Source organism: Neomonachus schauinslandi, chromosome 6, assembly GCF_002201575.2.
Source record: "Neomonachus schauinslandi chromosome 6, ASM220157v2, whole genome shotgun sequence".
Taxonomy (NCBI): Eukaryota; Metazoa; Chordata; class Mammalia; order Carnivora; family Phocidae; genus Neomonachus; species Neomonachus schauinslandi.
Window position 1 is genome coordinate 154,455,225 of NC_058408.1, and position 12,878 is coordinate 154,468,102.

The 12,878-nt window shown below is 56.3% G+C and overlaps 1 protein-coding gene across 1 annotated transcript; it reads right to left on the minus strand.

Moving 5' to 3' along the window:
* Window positions 1-10,266: 10,266 nt before the first annotated feature.
* CALY (calcyon neuron specific vesicular protein) lies at window positions 10,267-12,878 on the minus strand. The gene is made up of 5 exons (XM_044916633.1): window positions 12,726-12,878; window positions 11,838-11,951; window positions 11,128-11,241; window positions 10,592-10,938; window positions 10,267-10,413 (listed from the first exon to the last, which is right to left on the minus strand). The coding sequence occupies exons 1-5, from the start codon at window positions 12,858-12,860 to the stop codon at window positions 10,392-10,394; spliced, it is 732 nt and encodes a 243-aa protein (XP_044772568.1). The 5' UTR covers window positions 12,861-12,878; the 3' UTR covers window positions 10,267-10,391.

Consider the following 12,878-nt stretch of genomic DNA (forward strand, 5'->3'; position numbering starts at 1 on the left):
GGCCACCTGGAGCTGGGCCTGTGTTTCTGCCAGTTCGTCTCTCTGCAGCTGAAGAAACACGAGGGTCTTGGGGTTAACCCTGTGTGATGACAGGAGGGGCCCCCAGGGCTGTGGCTGGCCCTGCAGACATGGCCTCTCCGAGGCCCGGGTGGTGCACACGGGACCCTCACGTCTGGTCAGGACCTTCACCCTCGCCGAGGGCTCCACAGCCTGCTCTGAAGGCAGAGGTGACCACATCAGCCCAGGTGGCCTGACCGTTTGGGGAGGGGCTTTTTGTTGAGACTATGTGAGGGGAGGCTGGGGAAAGCAGCAGGTCCCCTTAGGATCTGGCCTGCTCTTCAGGAGGAGATGGTCACTGCCGCTGTCTGGGAGGCCGGTTCGTGTCCAGGGGACCAGGGCAGACCATGCTGGCTCCCTGTGGCCCCCTCCCTGAGCAGCTCTTCCAGGCACCTGCCCCTCATCCTGGGACACGGAGCGTGGGGATGCTGGGGTGCGTGGGGGCACCAGGCCGAGCGGAAGGACCCTGGGCCGTTCACCCTCCGCCTTCAGGGCGCCAGCACAGAGCTATCGATTCTGAGAGCCTGTGAGGGACCAGCCACAGCCATCGTGGCGGAACGAGAAGGCTGCGTGTGTCCTCCGCGTGGACGCCCCATCGGACCCAGGTCTCCGCTCCCTCCTGGCCTCAGCCTCAGCCTGTCCCCAGCCTCCCTTTCTGGGCGGAGGGTGTGCCTGTGCCTGGGGGGCTGTCGCCTGGTGGAGCCCTGTTCTCCACCCTGGTCTGCTCACCCTGGAGGCTGGCTTCCTGGGCTCAGACGTCACTCCGCACCCTGGTGTTTCTGGCTTCTGCAGACGCTCTTCCCCGTGGGAGCAGGGAGCTATCTGCAGACAAGAACATGAAATGCTTGAGCTGGTTCTGTCTGTGGGAGCGGAACAGGGGGCACCACGAGGCCGAGCTGCACGGCCCCCTCCGCTCTGAGCCCTGTCCGGGGGGTGGGGGTGAAACCCTCAAACCCCACACCCGTGCCCATGTGAGGGTCAGTCAGGCTCCACAGAGACCCCCTCGGCTCCAGCTAGGGCAGGACTTTGGAAACGAGGGGTGGCCCCCGGGGCGCTGCCTTGAGCCTCAGCTCATCTGTGTGTAAATGAGCAGTTGGCAGGTGATCTCCCGACAGATTTGAAGTTAGTGCTGGGCACATGTCCCCAGAATGCCTGGGGTGCCCTTGGGCTCATGGCCAAGTGCCACACTGGTGAGTATTTGGCTCAGCTACTCTGGTTTGCTGACTTGCAAGCTCGGGCCCAGACCACAGCCACAGAGCAGCAAGCCCCTCATCTGACCCCCGAGCAGCCCTTACCCTGTGCCCACCTCCCAGGACCTTCTCCTTACGTGCCCCTTAGATAAGACCCCTCACCCCACACCATGGGTCTTACCAAAAGCCTGCTCTTGTGGTTTGAACTGACCAGTCTGGTCCTAGCTCAGGAGCCCCAGAGCACCCCACCCAGAGACCCCGGTATCGGCGGGAGCTTCTGATCCTGCCTTGTCTGCACTCCGCCTTGACCACACTACCTTGACGTGGCCTCTCCAGGCATGCGCACACCTCCTCCAGGACCCGCGAGCAACAAACTTCTCTATTTCAACTTCTCTTGTGGAAGCACAGCAGTTCCTGTGGTCTGTTGCTGAACCAAAGCTCCCCACCCTGCAGCCTGGACACTTAACACGTGTTAATGGAACACAGAGGCTGGACTGCTCACCTCTCTCCTGGGGCCAGGACTGCACCAGGAGGGTCGCCCTCGACAGGAGACTGGCCAGAGCAGATGTGTGAGGGGCAGAAAAGGGAGGGGCTCTGGACAAAGGGGACAGTGTGAGCAAAGGCACAAGGTAGGACCCCGGGTCACAGGAAGACCTGCCAAGTATGGAATGGTCCTGTGAACTCCAGGGCTCGCTGGGTGGCTTTGGGTGCCGGAACTTTCTTGGGGGCAGTGCTTGGCACCAGGATCCACCCCAAGGGGTCCCAGCACCGGGTCTCTGAGATGTCCAAAGCAGGGGGCGTGGTCTGGGCCCCAGGCTGAGCAAGAGCCTCCCAGGAGCAGTGGGGATCCTCCAGCCCCCACAGTTGTGGCATGGGATGAGGACCCAACAGGCCCATCCATACCCACTGTGGGCCAGGGCCAAGCTCCCAGAGGGCACACACGGTCCTCACGGACACCGAGGGCCCACTCCAGGCCATATCAGTGGCTGCTCTGTCTGGGGATGGTGCTGGGGGCCTGCAGGCCAAAGCCCAGCTGTGTGCAGGGGCCCCCACATGTGCACACAGCCGCCCACTCCTCAGGCAGTATTCCCACCCTACAGTGCTGTGCCGTGTGGCCCAGAGACAGCAGACGGATGAAAGAGAGATGACAAAGTCCTGTCACTTCAAAAGGCCATGATTTTTAAGGTCATGAAATAACACAGTTGTGCACACAAAGAGAAAACGTCTAAATGAACCACTTTATAGGACTGTTGATCTTTTACTCTGGCTGTGGGACATCCAAGTGGCTTTCAGATTGTGCCAGCTCAGAAGGCCAAGGAGGCTGGGCCTGTGGGGCCCTGGGCCTCCAGCCTGGAGTCCTCCTCCAGCTCCCCATGCGGTATCCAGTCAGAGCCCCAGTTCTTGTGCAGATCCCCCTGCTGGGGCCGGAGTGTCAGGCTTGGGGGGATGCTAGGCCTAGAGGAGTGGTACCCCCAGCGCCCTCAGCAGAGCAGGGTCTGCTCATCAGCCCACTGAGGGGCTGGGGCTCTAACACTGCAGTCCTGGGAGCACCTCGCCAGGCTGCTGGTCACTAGGTACCCCAGCCGCTGTCCGGGGCCAGCACTCAGTCTTGGTGCACCACCCACTGGTGTCTGCCCCGTGGGGCCTCTGAGGCAGCCCAGGGGCTGTCCATGAGATAGGAGATGAAGGCCTCCAAACTCCATTGCAGTTTGGGCCTGGCTCCTGTAGGGGTGACTGGGGCTTTCAGTGGACAGGCCCCAGGGCCCTATGAGACCCTTCAAGTCCTTCTGGGACTCCCCAGATTCCCTAGTGTGCCCCCTCCCCCACTGACCCTCCACCTGGCTGGCCTCTGCCCTCTGGGTTCTGGAGACCAGTTCTGGGGGCGTCTATTCAAAACATGCATCAGGTCTGGGGCGCCTGGGGGGCTCAGTCTGTTAAGCGTCTGCCTTCGGCTCAGGTCATGATCCCGGGGTCCAGGGATGGAGTCCCACGTCGTGCTCCCTGCTCAACAGGAAGTCTGCGTCTCCCTCTGCCCCCACCCCCCTCATGCTCTCTCTCTTTCTCAAATAAATAAATAAAATCTTAAAAAAACAATGCATCAGGTCAACTCTGGCCAGTTCAAGGAGCCTTATTCAACACCCCAGGATAGCTGCCACCTTCTGCTTGCCCTCACCCACTGCCCCACCCTGGGGAAGGGTCTCCATCCAAGAGAACACGCATGTGGATCTGTGTGTGGGGACACCTGGGGAGGGGGAAGAGTGAGAGTACATGTACATGCGTGTTTGCATGTATGTGTAAGTGTGCACGTGTCCGCCTTGCCTGTGTGTGTGAGTGTGCATTGTGTGAGTGTGTACCTTGTCTGCCTGCGTGAGTGTGTACGTGTGTGCATGAGCATGCGTGTGTCTGCACACGTGTGAGTGTGCACATGTGCGTGCACCTTGCCTCTGTGCACATGAGTGAGTGTGCACGTGTGTGCGTGCACCTGGCCTCTGTGCATGTGTGTGAGTGTGCATGTGTGCATGTGAGTGTGCACATGTGTGAGTGTGCACGTGTGCACCTTGCCTCTGCGCGCGTGAGTGTGCACGCGTGGGAGTGGCACCTTGCCTCGTGCACACGTATGAGTGTGCATGTGTGGCACATGCATGCAAAGGGGACCCTGGAAGGGTCACCACATCATAGGACTCCTAGGAAGGAAGAGCCCGTGTTCTGGTTCCTCTGTTCCACGGTCTTCCTCAAGCTGCAGCCCCTCAGGGTCACACCTGGGGCCCACTGCAGGGTCTCACTAGGGGGTCACACCTAAGGTCACACTGTGGGTCACATGTTGGGGTCACATGGTGAGGCCACACCCTGGTGTCCCACTGTGGGTCCCACATTAGGGTCCCACTGCAAGGCCACCCAGGAGCCTGCAGTTCTAAGAGGTTCCAGGGTGCTGTGGCCGACTGCAGTGTGGTCACCCCCGTGAGCTGGGACTCCCTCCTCACTACCCCCTGCACAGGCTCACCTTTCTGCTCTCGGCAGCTGGCAGGGGCCTGGCTGGGGGAGGTGCTCTGTGCTCCCGGCACTATGAGTGGACACGCTGGTGTGTCTCCGTTTCTGGGACGGTAGCATTGGTGAAGGTAATGACCAATTGAGGAGAGGCCTCCTACCGCTGGATCCCGCCCCTAAATCCCCAGGCCTGGCCCTCAGTGTTTGCCTGATGGGGAAAGGCACCTAACCTTGCAAGGACCCTGAGGATGGTGTTTAAGGGCTGCACTTGAGAGCTGCCCTGAAGAGATGGGAGGATGTGATAGGAAGTGGGGGAGAGTCACCGAGGCGGGTGGGGGGTGGTGGTGCATAAGAACGTACCTCGATGGGGCTGGTGGGTGTCTGTGGGCTTGTGCGTGTACGTCCTCCCCAAAAGGGTGCAGTGCTCTGTGTCTGCCTGGTAGTTCCACAGTGGAAACCTCACCCAACCAAACAAAACTCATGTCCTACTTAAATTATACCCTCATGTGTCGATCACACTGAGATGGGCAGCCTAAGGAAGCAGATCTGCCCCGCCCCTGAACTCAGGGTTAACTCACAAAGGACCCACATGGTGCACGCGGCGTGTCCAGTAGAAGGATGGCCGGCCCCAAAGACCATGATGCCTTGTGTGTGACTCTGCCTGGTTTGACCTCGAACGGAGGGTCTAGGATTTCTTCTCCCCCTGAGCACAGAATTTCTCACATTGTCCCCGAATCTCATCATCCTATGGGGTCCTGCATCAGGGAGCCTGTGAACTTGGGACACAGCCTATGTTTGCATAAGAATTGTTTTAACTTTCGGACATTTTATCTGACACTATCAACAATATGGGGTTCCACTCCAGGGCGTCTGGCTTGTGAAAGAGTTTTTGCAAGAGGTTTCTGTAAAATTTGGGTGAGAACAAAATTTAAAGGACACCCAGAGGATGTGTGGGACCCTGAGAAAGGAGACGGCCAACGGCAGGGCGCCTGGCACTTGGCCCTTCGGGGAGCTGGCTCCTGCAGCCCGGGTCAGGTCTGCCCCAAGCCCTGGGTACACCATGAAGTCGTACTATCTCCTGCTGATGGAGCATAAGCAACTTGTTGCAGTTTGAAGGTTTAAATTTTATCTCAATAACCTTGGCTTTTAGTGTTAGATGTGTGAGACAATTTCAGTTTAAGATCTGACTGACTCTGATTTGGTTGTGTTCAACACTGAGTAGCATACAAATGCTCATAGAGGTTTTGTTAGGTAGGTTTGTAGGTCTGCATGATGTTCAAAATGCTTAGAATCTGATCTATCAATTTATGGTTAGAGCTTGAAATACCTAGGACATCTAATTAATCGAATTCATCATGTTTGTGAAATGTCTTAAAAATTAGAGACTGAATATATCAAATGCTTAAGTTAATAGAATATTAATTACAGAGTAAGTGAAGACACACTCACACAAAAGTAACTAGATTCATAAGTAAGCTTTTAAATGGAGCTCTAAAGCTTGGGGAAGCTGGTGGAGAGGTTCAGGACAGACCTCCCCAGAATGTTCCATGTTGGCATACGGATTATTGTGAGCTGAAGGCACCTGAGACCCTGCAGGCTCAAGGGAAACTTTTGTCCCCCTCTTAACTACACAGAAGAACCTAAATTGGGGGTCTTTCCCAGGATAAGGGTGATTAACAGATCAATTTCATCTGAGTGACCCATCTGCATGGCAGGGCAAGCATCTGCTCTTCTTATCACCCTGTGAAGTGCATCCCTTTCCTCTGAAGTCCCACACCCCCACCCCCTTCTGCAGGATGACAAATGGACCTCATCAGCCTGACTTTGGAATTTCCATGCCAGCGTGGATTCCCCCTTACCGACGCCATTAAATTTGATTTTCTCCTGCTAATCTGTCTCACGTCAATCTGATTCTTACTCAAGCTAGAAGGACCTTTGAGAGGTCAGGAATTCTTGCTCCCCGACACTGGTTTAAATTTATAATTGTAAATGATAACATTTTATAAATTAAAACATTTTAACTCAGCAAGACCACTCCTGGGAATTTGCCCTGAAGATAAATCTCCAACAATACAAAGCACATATGCATAAATTATTCATTGCGGCATTGTACTGCAAAATATTGTAAACCACCCAAACAGCCCCGGGTGGTGGAGTAATGGTGCATCTGTCAGTGGGCGCTGTGTGTTGGTGACGCGAACAAGGAGAGTGCGTTCACACCGCGCACAGCGATTTTCCGTGTGTGTGAAGTGAATGTGCTGCAATAAAAAATGTATTTGGCCTTTGTCCCTGGCTCCTAGGGCAGGGCTCCTAAAACCCTTGGGATTTCCTGAGTTGCAGAGTATCACTCAGAGCCACACTGGAGTTTATGCTGAAGAGATAGGTCAGGGTGGGGTAGAGGCTGCTTGGGGGGCGGCTTTCAGCCCCACCCCTGACCTGTGGGAGGGAGGGGGTGAACACAGGTTATAGGAACTCGTGAGCAAGGAGATTCGGAGGGCTTCCAGATTAAACACTCAGGTGCAGGGAGGTTCGATGCTCCTGTGCCCACACCTGGCCTTGTACCTCTCTTCCATCCGGCTGTCCCTGAGTTGTATACTTAATAATAAACTAGTACTCTAGTAAGTGCTTTCCTGAGTTCTGTAAGTCATGCTATGGAGTTATCAAATCTGAAGACGTGATCCCCCAACTTTGTAGTCGAGTTGGACAGAAATGCAGGTGGCCTAAAGACCTGATACTTGTGACCGGCGTCAGAACCAGGAGGCAGGCTCCTGAGATAGCAGGGTCTGTGCTAGCTCTGGGGAGTTAATGTTGGTGTAGGATTGAATGTTGGTGTAGGACACCCAGGTCGTGCTGGAGAATTGGAGAATTGATCGTCATTTGTGTGGGGGAAAAAATCCTTACAGTGAAAAAATGTCAAACAGGACAAATAAAATGCAGATGTATCTGCTTATTTGTGCAAAAAGATGCACAGACAGGCTGAACTAGAAACTAAGGAGATTGATTTCTCTCAGGGGCGGGAGGGAGCCCAGTGACTTATCCGAAATCCTGTTAATGTTTTACATACTAAAAAATAATAGGATAAAATCAACAAAAATGGGGAAGGACCCAAAAACAGAGTGCAAGCGGTAATAAGTGACTCTGTGATATATCAATGGAATAGCACAACCACCGTGATGTGAAGAACACAGCATTTTAACTCTATACTCTCAAATTAAAGACAGAACTCTAGATAAGCCCCAGATTCTAGTTTGTTCGCTTATTTGTGTCATCGAATGGCTTGCCAACTCTGAAAAGGACTCCAATGTATTCTAAGACTAAGCAAGTAAATATATTGAGAACAGGTTTCTCCAACAGGTTTCTCCCTGTTGGAGGGGGAGTTATCAGTAAGGGAGGGGCGAACTAGAATAAACCCTGAGATTTGGGGTTGGGATTGGCGGATCACTATGCACTCATGGAGATGCGTGCATGTTGTACATGCCGCACACTCTATAGATACTGCATGGACACATTTTATAGCTTCACGTGGGCTGGGTCTACGCACGGATACACACTTGGATGCACACGCACGTGTGTATATGCACACACACAGATACACTTACAGAGACGAGGGAACTATAGATCGTGTGTGTGTGAATGTCTATATTATATATCACATCCCCAGGTCTATGTACCCAGAGTGCCTGAAGCAGCACCCACAACCAGCACCCAGATCCCCGTGGCACAAGTCAAGCCTGGAGCATCTTTGCGCAAGAAAGTAAGGAAGTGCCCAGAGACTGACTTCCACGAGCCCGATACGAAACAATGTGAACACAAACATAAATACTGATAGCAGTGGATTTTAGCCTATTGAATAAAATGGGAATCAATGGGTCACACTAATGTAAATAAATGAGTAAATAAATGATTGGGGGGTAGGGATGACAGTCAATCTCCCAGAAAGGGGAGGAGGGAGAGGTTTTCTTTATGGTAAACTAATAGAACATCAACCAATTAGGTGTAGAAAAAATGCTGAATTTAGACAATCACCACTTGGAAAATACAGTATTATTGATTCAGTTAAGAATGGTCAATGAATGCTAAAATGAGGAAGGAGTTGGTGAGGACCAAGATATTTATATAGTCTCAGAGCATCTTCCCACAAAATGTGTATTAATTTACAAAGGGCAAATGGTAAGGTCACAGGGCAAAACTCATCAAAGCCACCTTAGCTGAGTGACCTAAGTTAACCTCAGGGGTGGACAACCAGACCTCACGTGGCTCCTGACGTGACACTGAGGGGAACACAGCATCACTCCCGGGAATGCATCCTCCAGCTGATCATGACAACACACCTCACGCGTGTGAGCTGAGGCCAGTCTACAGATCACCTGGCCTGCAGGCTTCAGAACCGTCAAGGTCATGACAGACAGACTGAGCTGCCCCAGGTGAGAAACGGGTAAGGAGGATGCGGCCAGGCTCCTGGACCGTATCTCAGGCCAGATTTTTTTTTTCTACAAAGGACATTATTGAGACAATTGGGAACATGTTAATAAGGTACATAGATTAAATAAGAGTATTGTTTCGAAGTTAAATTCCTGATTTTGGTCATTGCATGAAGTAAACACATGCCCTTCCTAGGAAATCCACACTGAGGTATTTAAGGCTAAAGAGGCAACTTCCTCTCCAAGGCTCAGAAACACTTTAGCCAGGTGACTATCAGAGAGATGGTACCTGCTAGAGAAAGACAGGAATAGGGGGACAGATGACAGGTCATGATTGGCAGATGAGCAGATGGATGGAGGGCTGGCTGGACAGATAAGAGCCCAGTGAGGATGGACACAGTACTCACAGCCCAGCCCTGACCTGCCCACCCCCACTCCCCCCACCTGGCCTCCAGTGTGTCCACGGTCTCTCTGGAACACTTCGAACGCCTGTCTCACCCACTTCCTGGTCACTGCCCCCTGTTCCAAAGCTGCTCAGACCCCTCACCTTGCCTCCCTGGCCTGAAAGCTGGATAGTCCCATATTGTCTGAGCGCCCGGCCCTGTGTCCCCCCACATGACCACACTAGGGCCAAGGGGGTCCCCCCAGGACTCTGACCCATGTCACCCAACACTGGGAAGCACGCTGAAAATGCCTGTCTCTTTCCTGTTTCTTTTGCGTGAGCTCCCAAGGCTGTCATCCCTACCTCCCAACCCAGCCGTTAGTGCTAGGGCCTGAGTTCACCTCTCACCAGGTGGGGTGTCTGGGCTTAGGATCAAAGCCCTCAGAGGAGGATAGGTGCTGGAGTGGGGGCCATGGTCAGGCCTAGCCAGGCGGGAGCAGACCTGGGCTTCCCAGTGCTGAAGCAGAGGGGGAGGTGGGCCATGCTGTGGGCTGGGTAAAGAGACTCTTGCCAACTCCAACATCCTCAGACCTCCCACTTCCTCTCTAGCTCCAAGGGAATGGGAGATGGGGGTGCTCTGGGAGCAGGGAGCCCTTTCATGCCCCAGGGATGGGCTCACATCCCCTCTCCTGTGGCCCAGGGCCCGGTCGATCCATGCATTCTCTCATTTCTTCAGTGACTCATGCCTGTGGGCAGGCAGTTGGGGGCAGGAACCACATGTGGTGCTTGCCCAGAACAGGGGAATTCAGATACTCCCGTCAAATGGTGTAGTTGTGTGGGGACCAGGACCGGCAGCAGGGGATGGAGCAGCTCTGCGGGATGTAGGGTAGGGGGTAGTCAGGGATGGAGCCCAGATCCTAGAGGCTCCCCTGAACAGAGGTGAGCTTATTTCTTTGCAGTCAGCCGAGCAATGGACCAGACAAAGCCCTGTCCACGCTGGGCCCTGACACCCAGGGCGGCTCGCACAGTGGCCCTGGCCTTGTCCCTGTCCGTGAACCGCGGCTTCCCAGGGCGGCTCACTGCCCCTCCACCACCGCTCTTCAGGATCCTTCGGGGTCCCTCTGGGCAGTAGGGGTTTGGCATGATGCCAGTGCTCACCCACGCAGGGGGGTGGGAAGGCAGGAAAGAGGCCAGCGGGACGGAGGATGCCCAGGAGAAACAAGAGACCCAGGTGGATGTGAATCTTTACTTAGAGAAAAGCAACAGAGCTAGAAGCTCAGGGGGCAGGGGGCATCAGCGAGGGGTCCTGGAAGCAGGGGCACGACCACAGGATGTGAGAGCATCGGGCGAGGGCTGTCACAGGTGCCGGCGCGGGGCGCTGCCGAGACAGAGGGGAGGAGGGGCGAGAGCGGGCGCTGCGAGGCGGGTACACGACCCCCCACCGCCCACCTGCGTGGGAACAAGTGCACGGCTGAGCCCCGCCCCGCCACTTCCAGTTCACGTGACCCCCCCGCCCCCATCCCCTCCTCCCCGCCCCTCCCCCCCAGCCACCCTACCCGGGCTGCGGGGCGGGGGGCCTCCACGGGGGGGCCGGGGGCGGGACGCTGCCTGCCGCCTTCCGCGCCGCCTCTTTCTCTCCCAGCGCGGAGGCCTTGCCGGGGGGCTCGGTGGCCGCCGCCGCCGCCCCCGCCCCCGCCGCCGCCGCCCCCGCCGCGCCCGCCTGGGTGGGCGCCTTGGGCCCCTCCTTGACGGCGCGGTAGCTCCCCCCCCAGGCCGAGGGTGTCTCCGTGCCGTGCTTGCGGCTCAGCGGGTAGGCCCCGATGGCGGCCAGGATGCTGCGGTGGCGCTCGGGGTCCATCTCGGTGTAGTACATCTCCAGGGTCAGCGGGGTGCAGATCTTGTGCTGCGGGAGGGGGCGGGTCAGGGGCGGGGTAGGAGGGCAGAGGGCGGCACCGGAGGCAGCCCGCCTCCCACGCTTCCACACGGACACCTCCGTGGGACCCTCCCTGGCACTCTGCCCAGCGGCATCCGAGCACGGGAAGGCCTGGACTGCCCCACGCCCCACCCCGTTCCGCAGCTCGCCAGGCCTTACCCGAAGCAGGAAGCCGTCGGGGCAGGTGAACTGGTCGTACCAGATGGCCTTGTACATGATTAGGACACAGCCCAGGAGCGCCATGGCAAAGGCGATCATCCGTGCGGTGGGCAGCTGCAGGGGCGGGTGAAAAGGAGAGGGACCCCGTGGAGGGGGCTGTGAAGCCGCGGCAAGGGCCAGGGCAGCGGTCAGGGGCTCACTGGCATCTGTCGGGGGAGCGCTTCTAGCTCCCAACAACAGAGGAGAGGAGACAGGGCAGGTTTCACTGATGAAAACCAAAAGGCTTTAGAAATGGTATGCTAAAAATAACCAAAACCATCATTTAGTGAACTTAAGGGCTAAAAAAACAGGGTGGGAAAAAATATTAACCGGATATACAGCAGAAGTGACTTTCCATACTACATACAAAACCCAAGAGTCGCTAAGGAAGAGACACACGGCCCACTGGGAAAAGGGGCACACAGCAGGAGGAGGTGGGGCCCAGAGTGGCTCTCGAAGCTCCTCGGAAGGAAACTGCTGTTCTCACCCCCTTTATAGCAGGATGAAGGCCTCTGAATGGGGTGAGAGCAGGCGAGGGAGCAAGGGGGCCCCAGCCAACTTGGCTCAGAGCATGGGCACCCATGCCTGCAGCTGCCTGCTCACCATCTCCCCTGCCCTGAACCCCCCTGGAATCGACCACTGGGCAGCATGGGACTGGGAGGTTGGGTTACCCTGCGCCCTTCCTCTGGGTGGTTACAGGCCAGCTTCTGGGCCTCCAGGTCGGGGAACTTCTTTGGCTGGTCCGGGGAGGACAGCTGGTATTCCGTCTGTGTCTTGATAACCACCTGTGGAAAGAGATGACCTGGAGGACCCTGAACTGGGAGGACTGGGAGGGGTCCAGGGGTCAGCTGCCCAGCAATGGTGTGGGTCCTGACCAGCTGCCAGGACTGTCTAGTGGCTAGGCTCCACTGGTTACGAGCCAAGGCTAAGGGAAGGTGGATGCTGGATGCCTGCTGGGCCATGGCAGCCCTGGGGCCTGGCCACACCACAGATGGAGCCCCTCAGTCTGAGGGCTGCCTTCAATTCTAAGGGTGTCAGCTCTCCTTGCCAGGAGCTTCCCCTGTAGCTGTTCCACATCTTGGCTCCCTCCTCCAGGAAGTCCACCCTGACTTCTCCTCTGGCTCCCAGAGTCTTGAGGCCGCTACCACATGGGGCACAGGCAAGTACAGTCCTGTGCTCTGTGAGTGCTCCCAAGGGGCAAGCACTGAGCCTTCCCACCTGTCTGTTGAGAACGAGGTCCAGAACTATAGTAGACACCACTGAAGCCCGCCCAGATCCCTGGAGAACTGCCCTCGGCCAAAAGTTGACTGACATGGGTACAGATGGCTGCCCCCTCCCCTCCTGCTGGGACAACTTCTGATGCCGGTCATGCTCCAGAGCTCAGGTGGGGTCAAGCAGGACTACACCAGAGCTGAGTTCTGCTTCCTACAGATTCCTCCAGAAAGGGGGTCTCCCTCAGTCGTTGCCCAAAGACCTTGTCTCGGGCCCACAGGGAAGGGTGGGCATTTTTGCTTGCTGAGCCCCTGCTGGCGGCCCTTCCTGCTGACCCAGGCCCTCACCTGGTCAGGGAATGGTGGCTGGAGCTGGCTGACATCCAGGGGGCTGATCAGAGGGACGCTGTCCGTGGTAGCCCCGTCCTGGTCCCCGGGGTCTTTGCCCGGCTTCCCGGAGAAGCTGCAACCCAGCTTCACCATGGTGAACGGTGGTCCTTG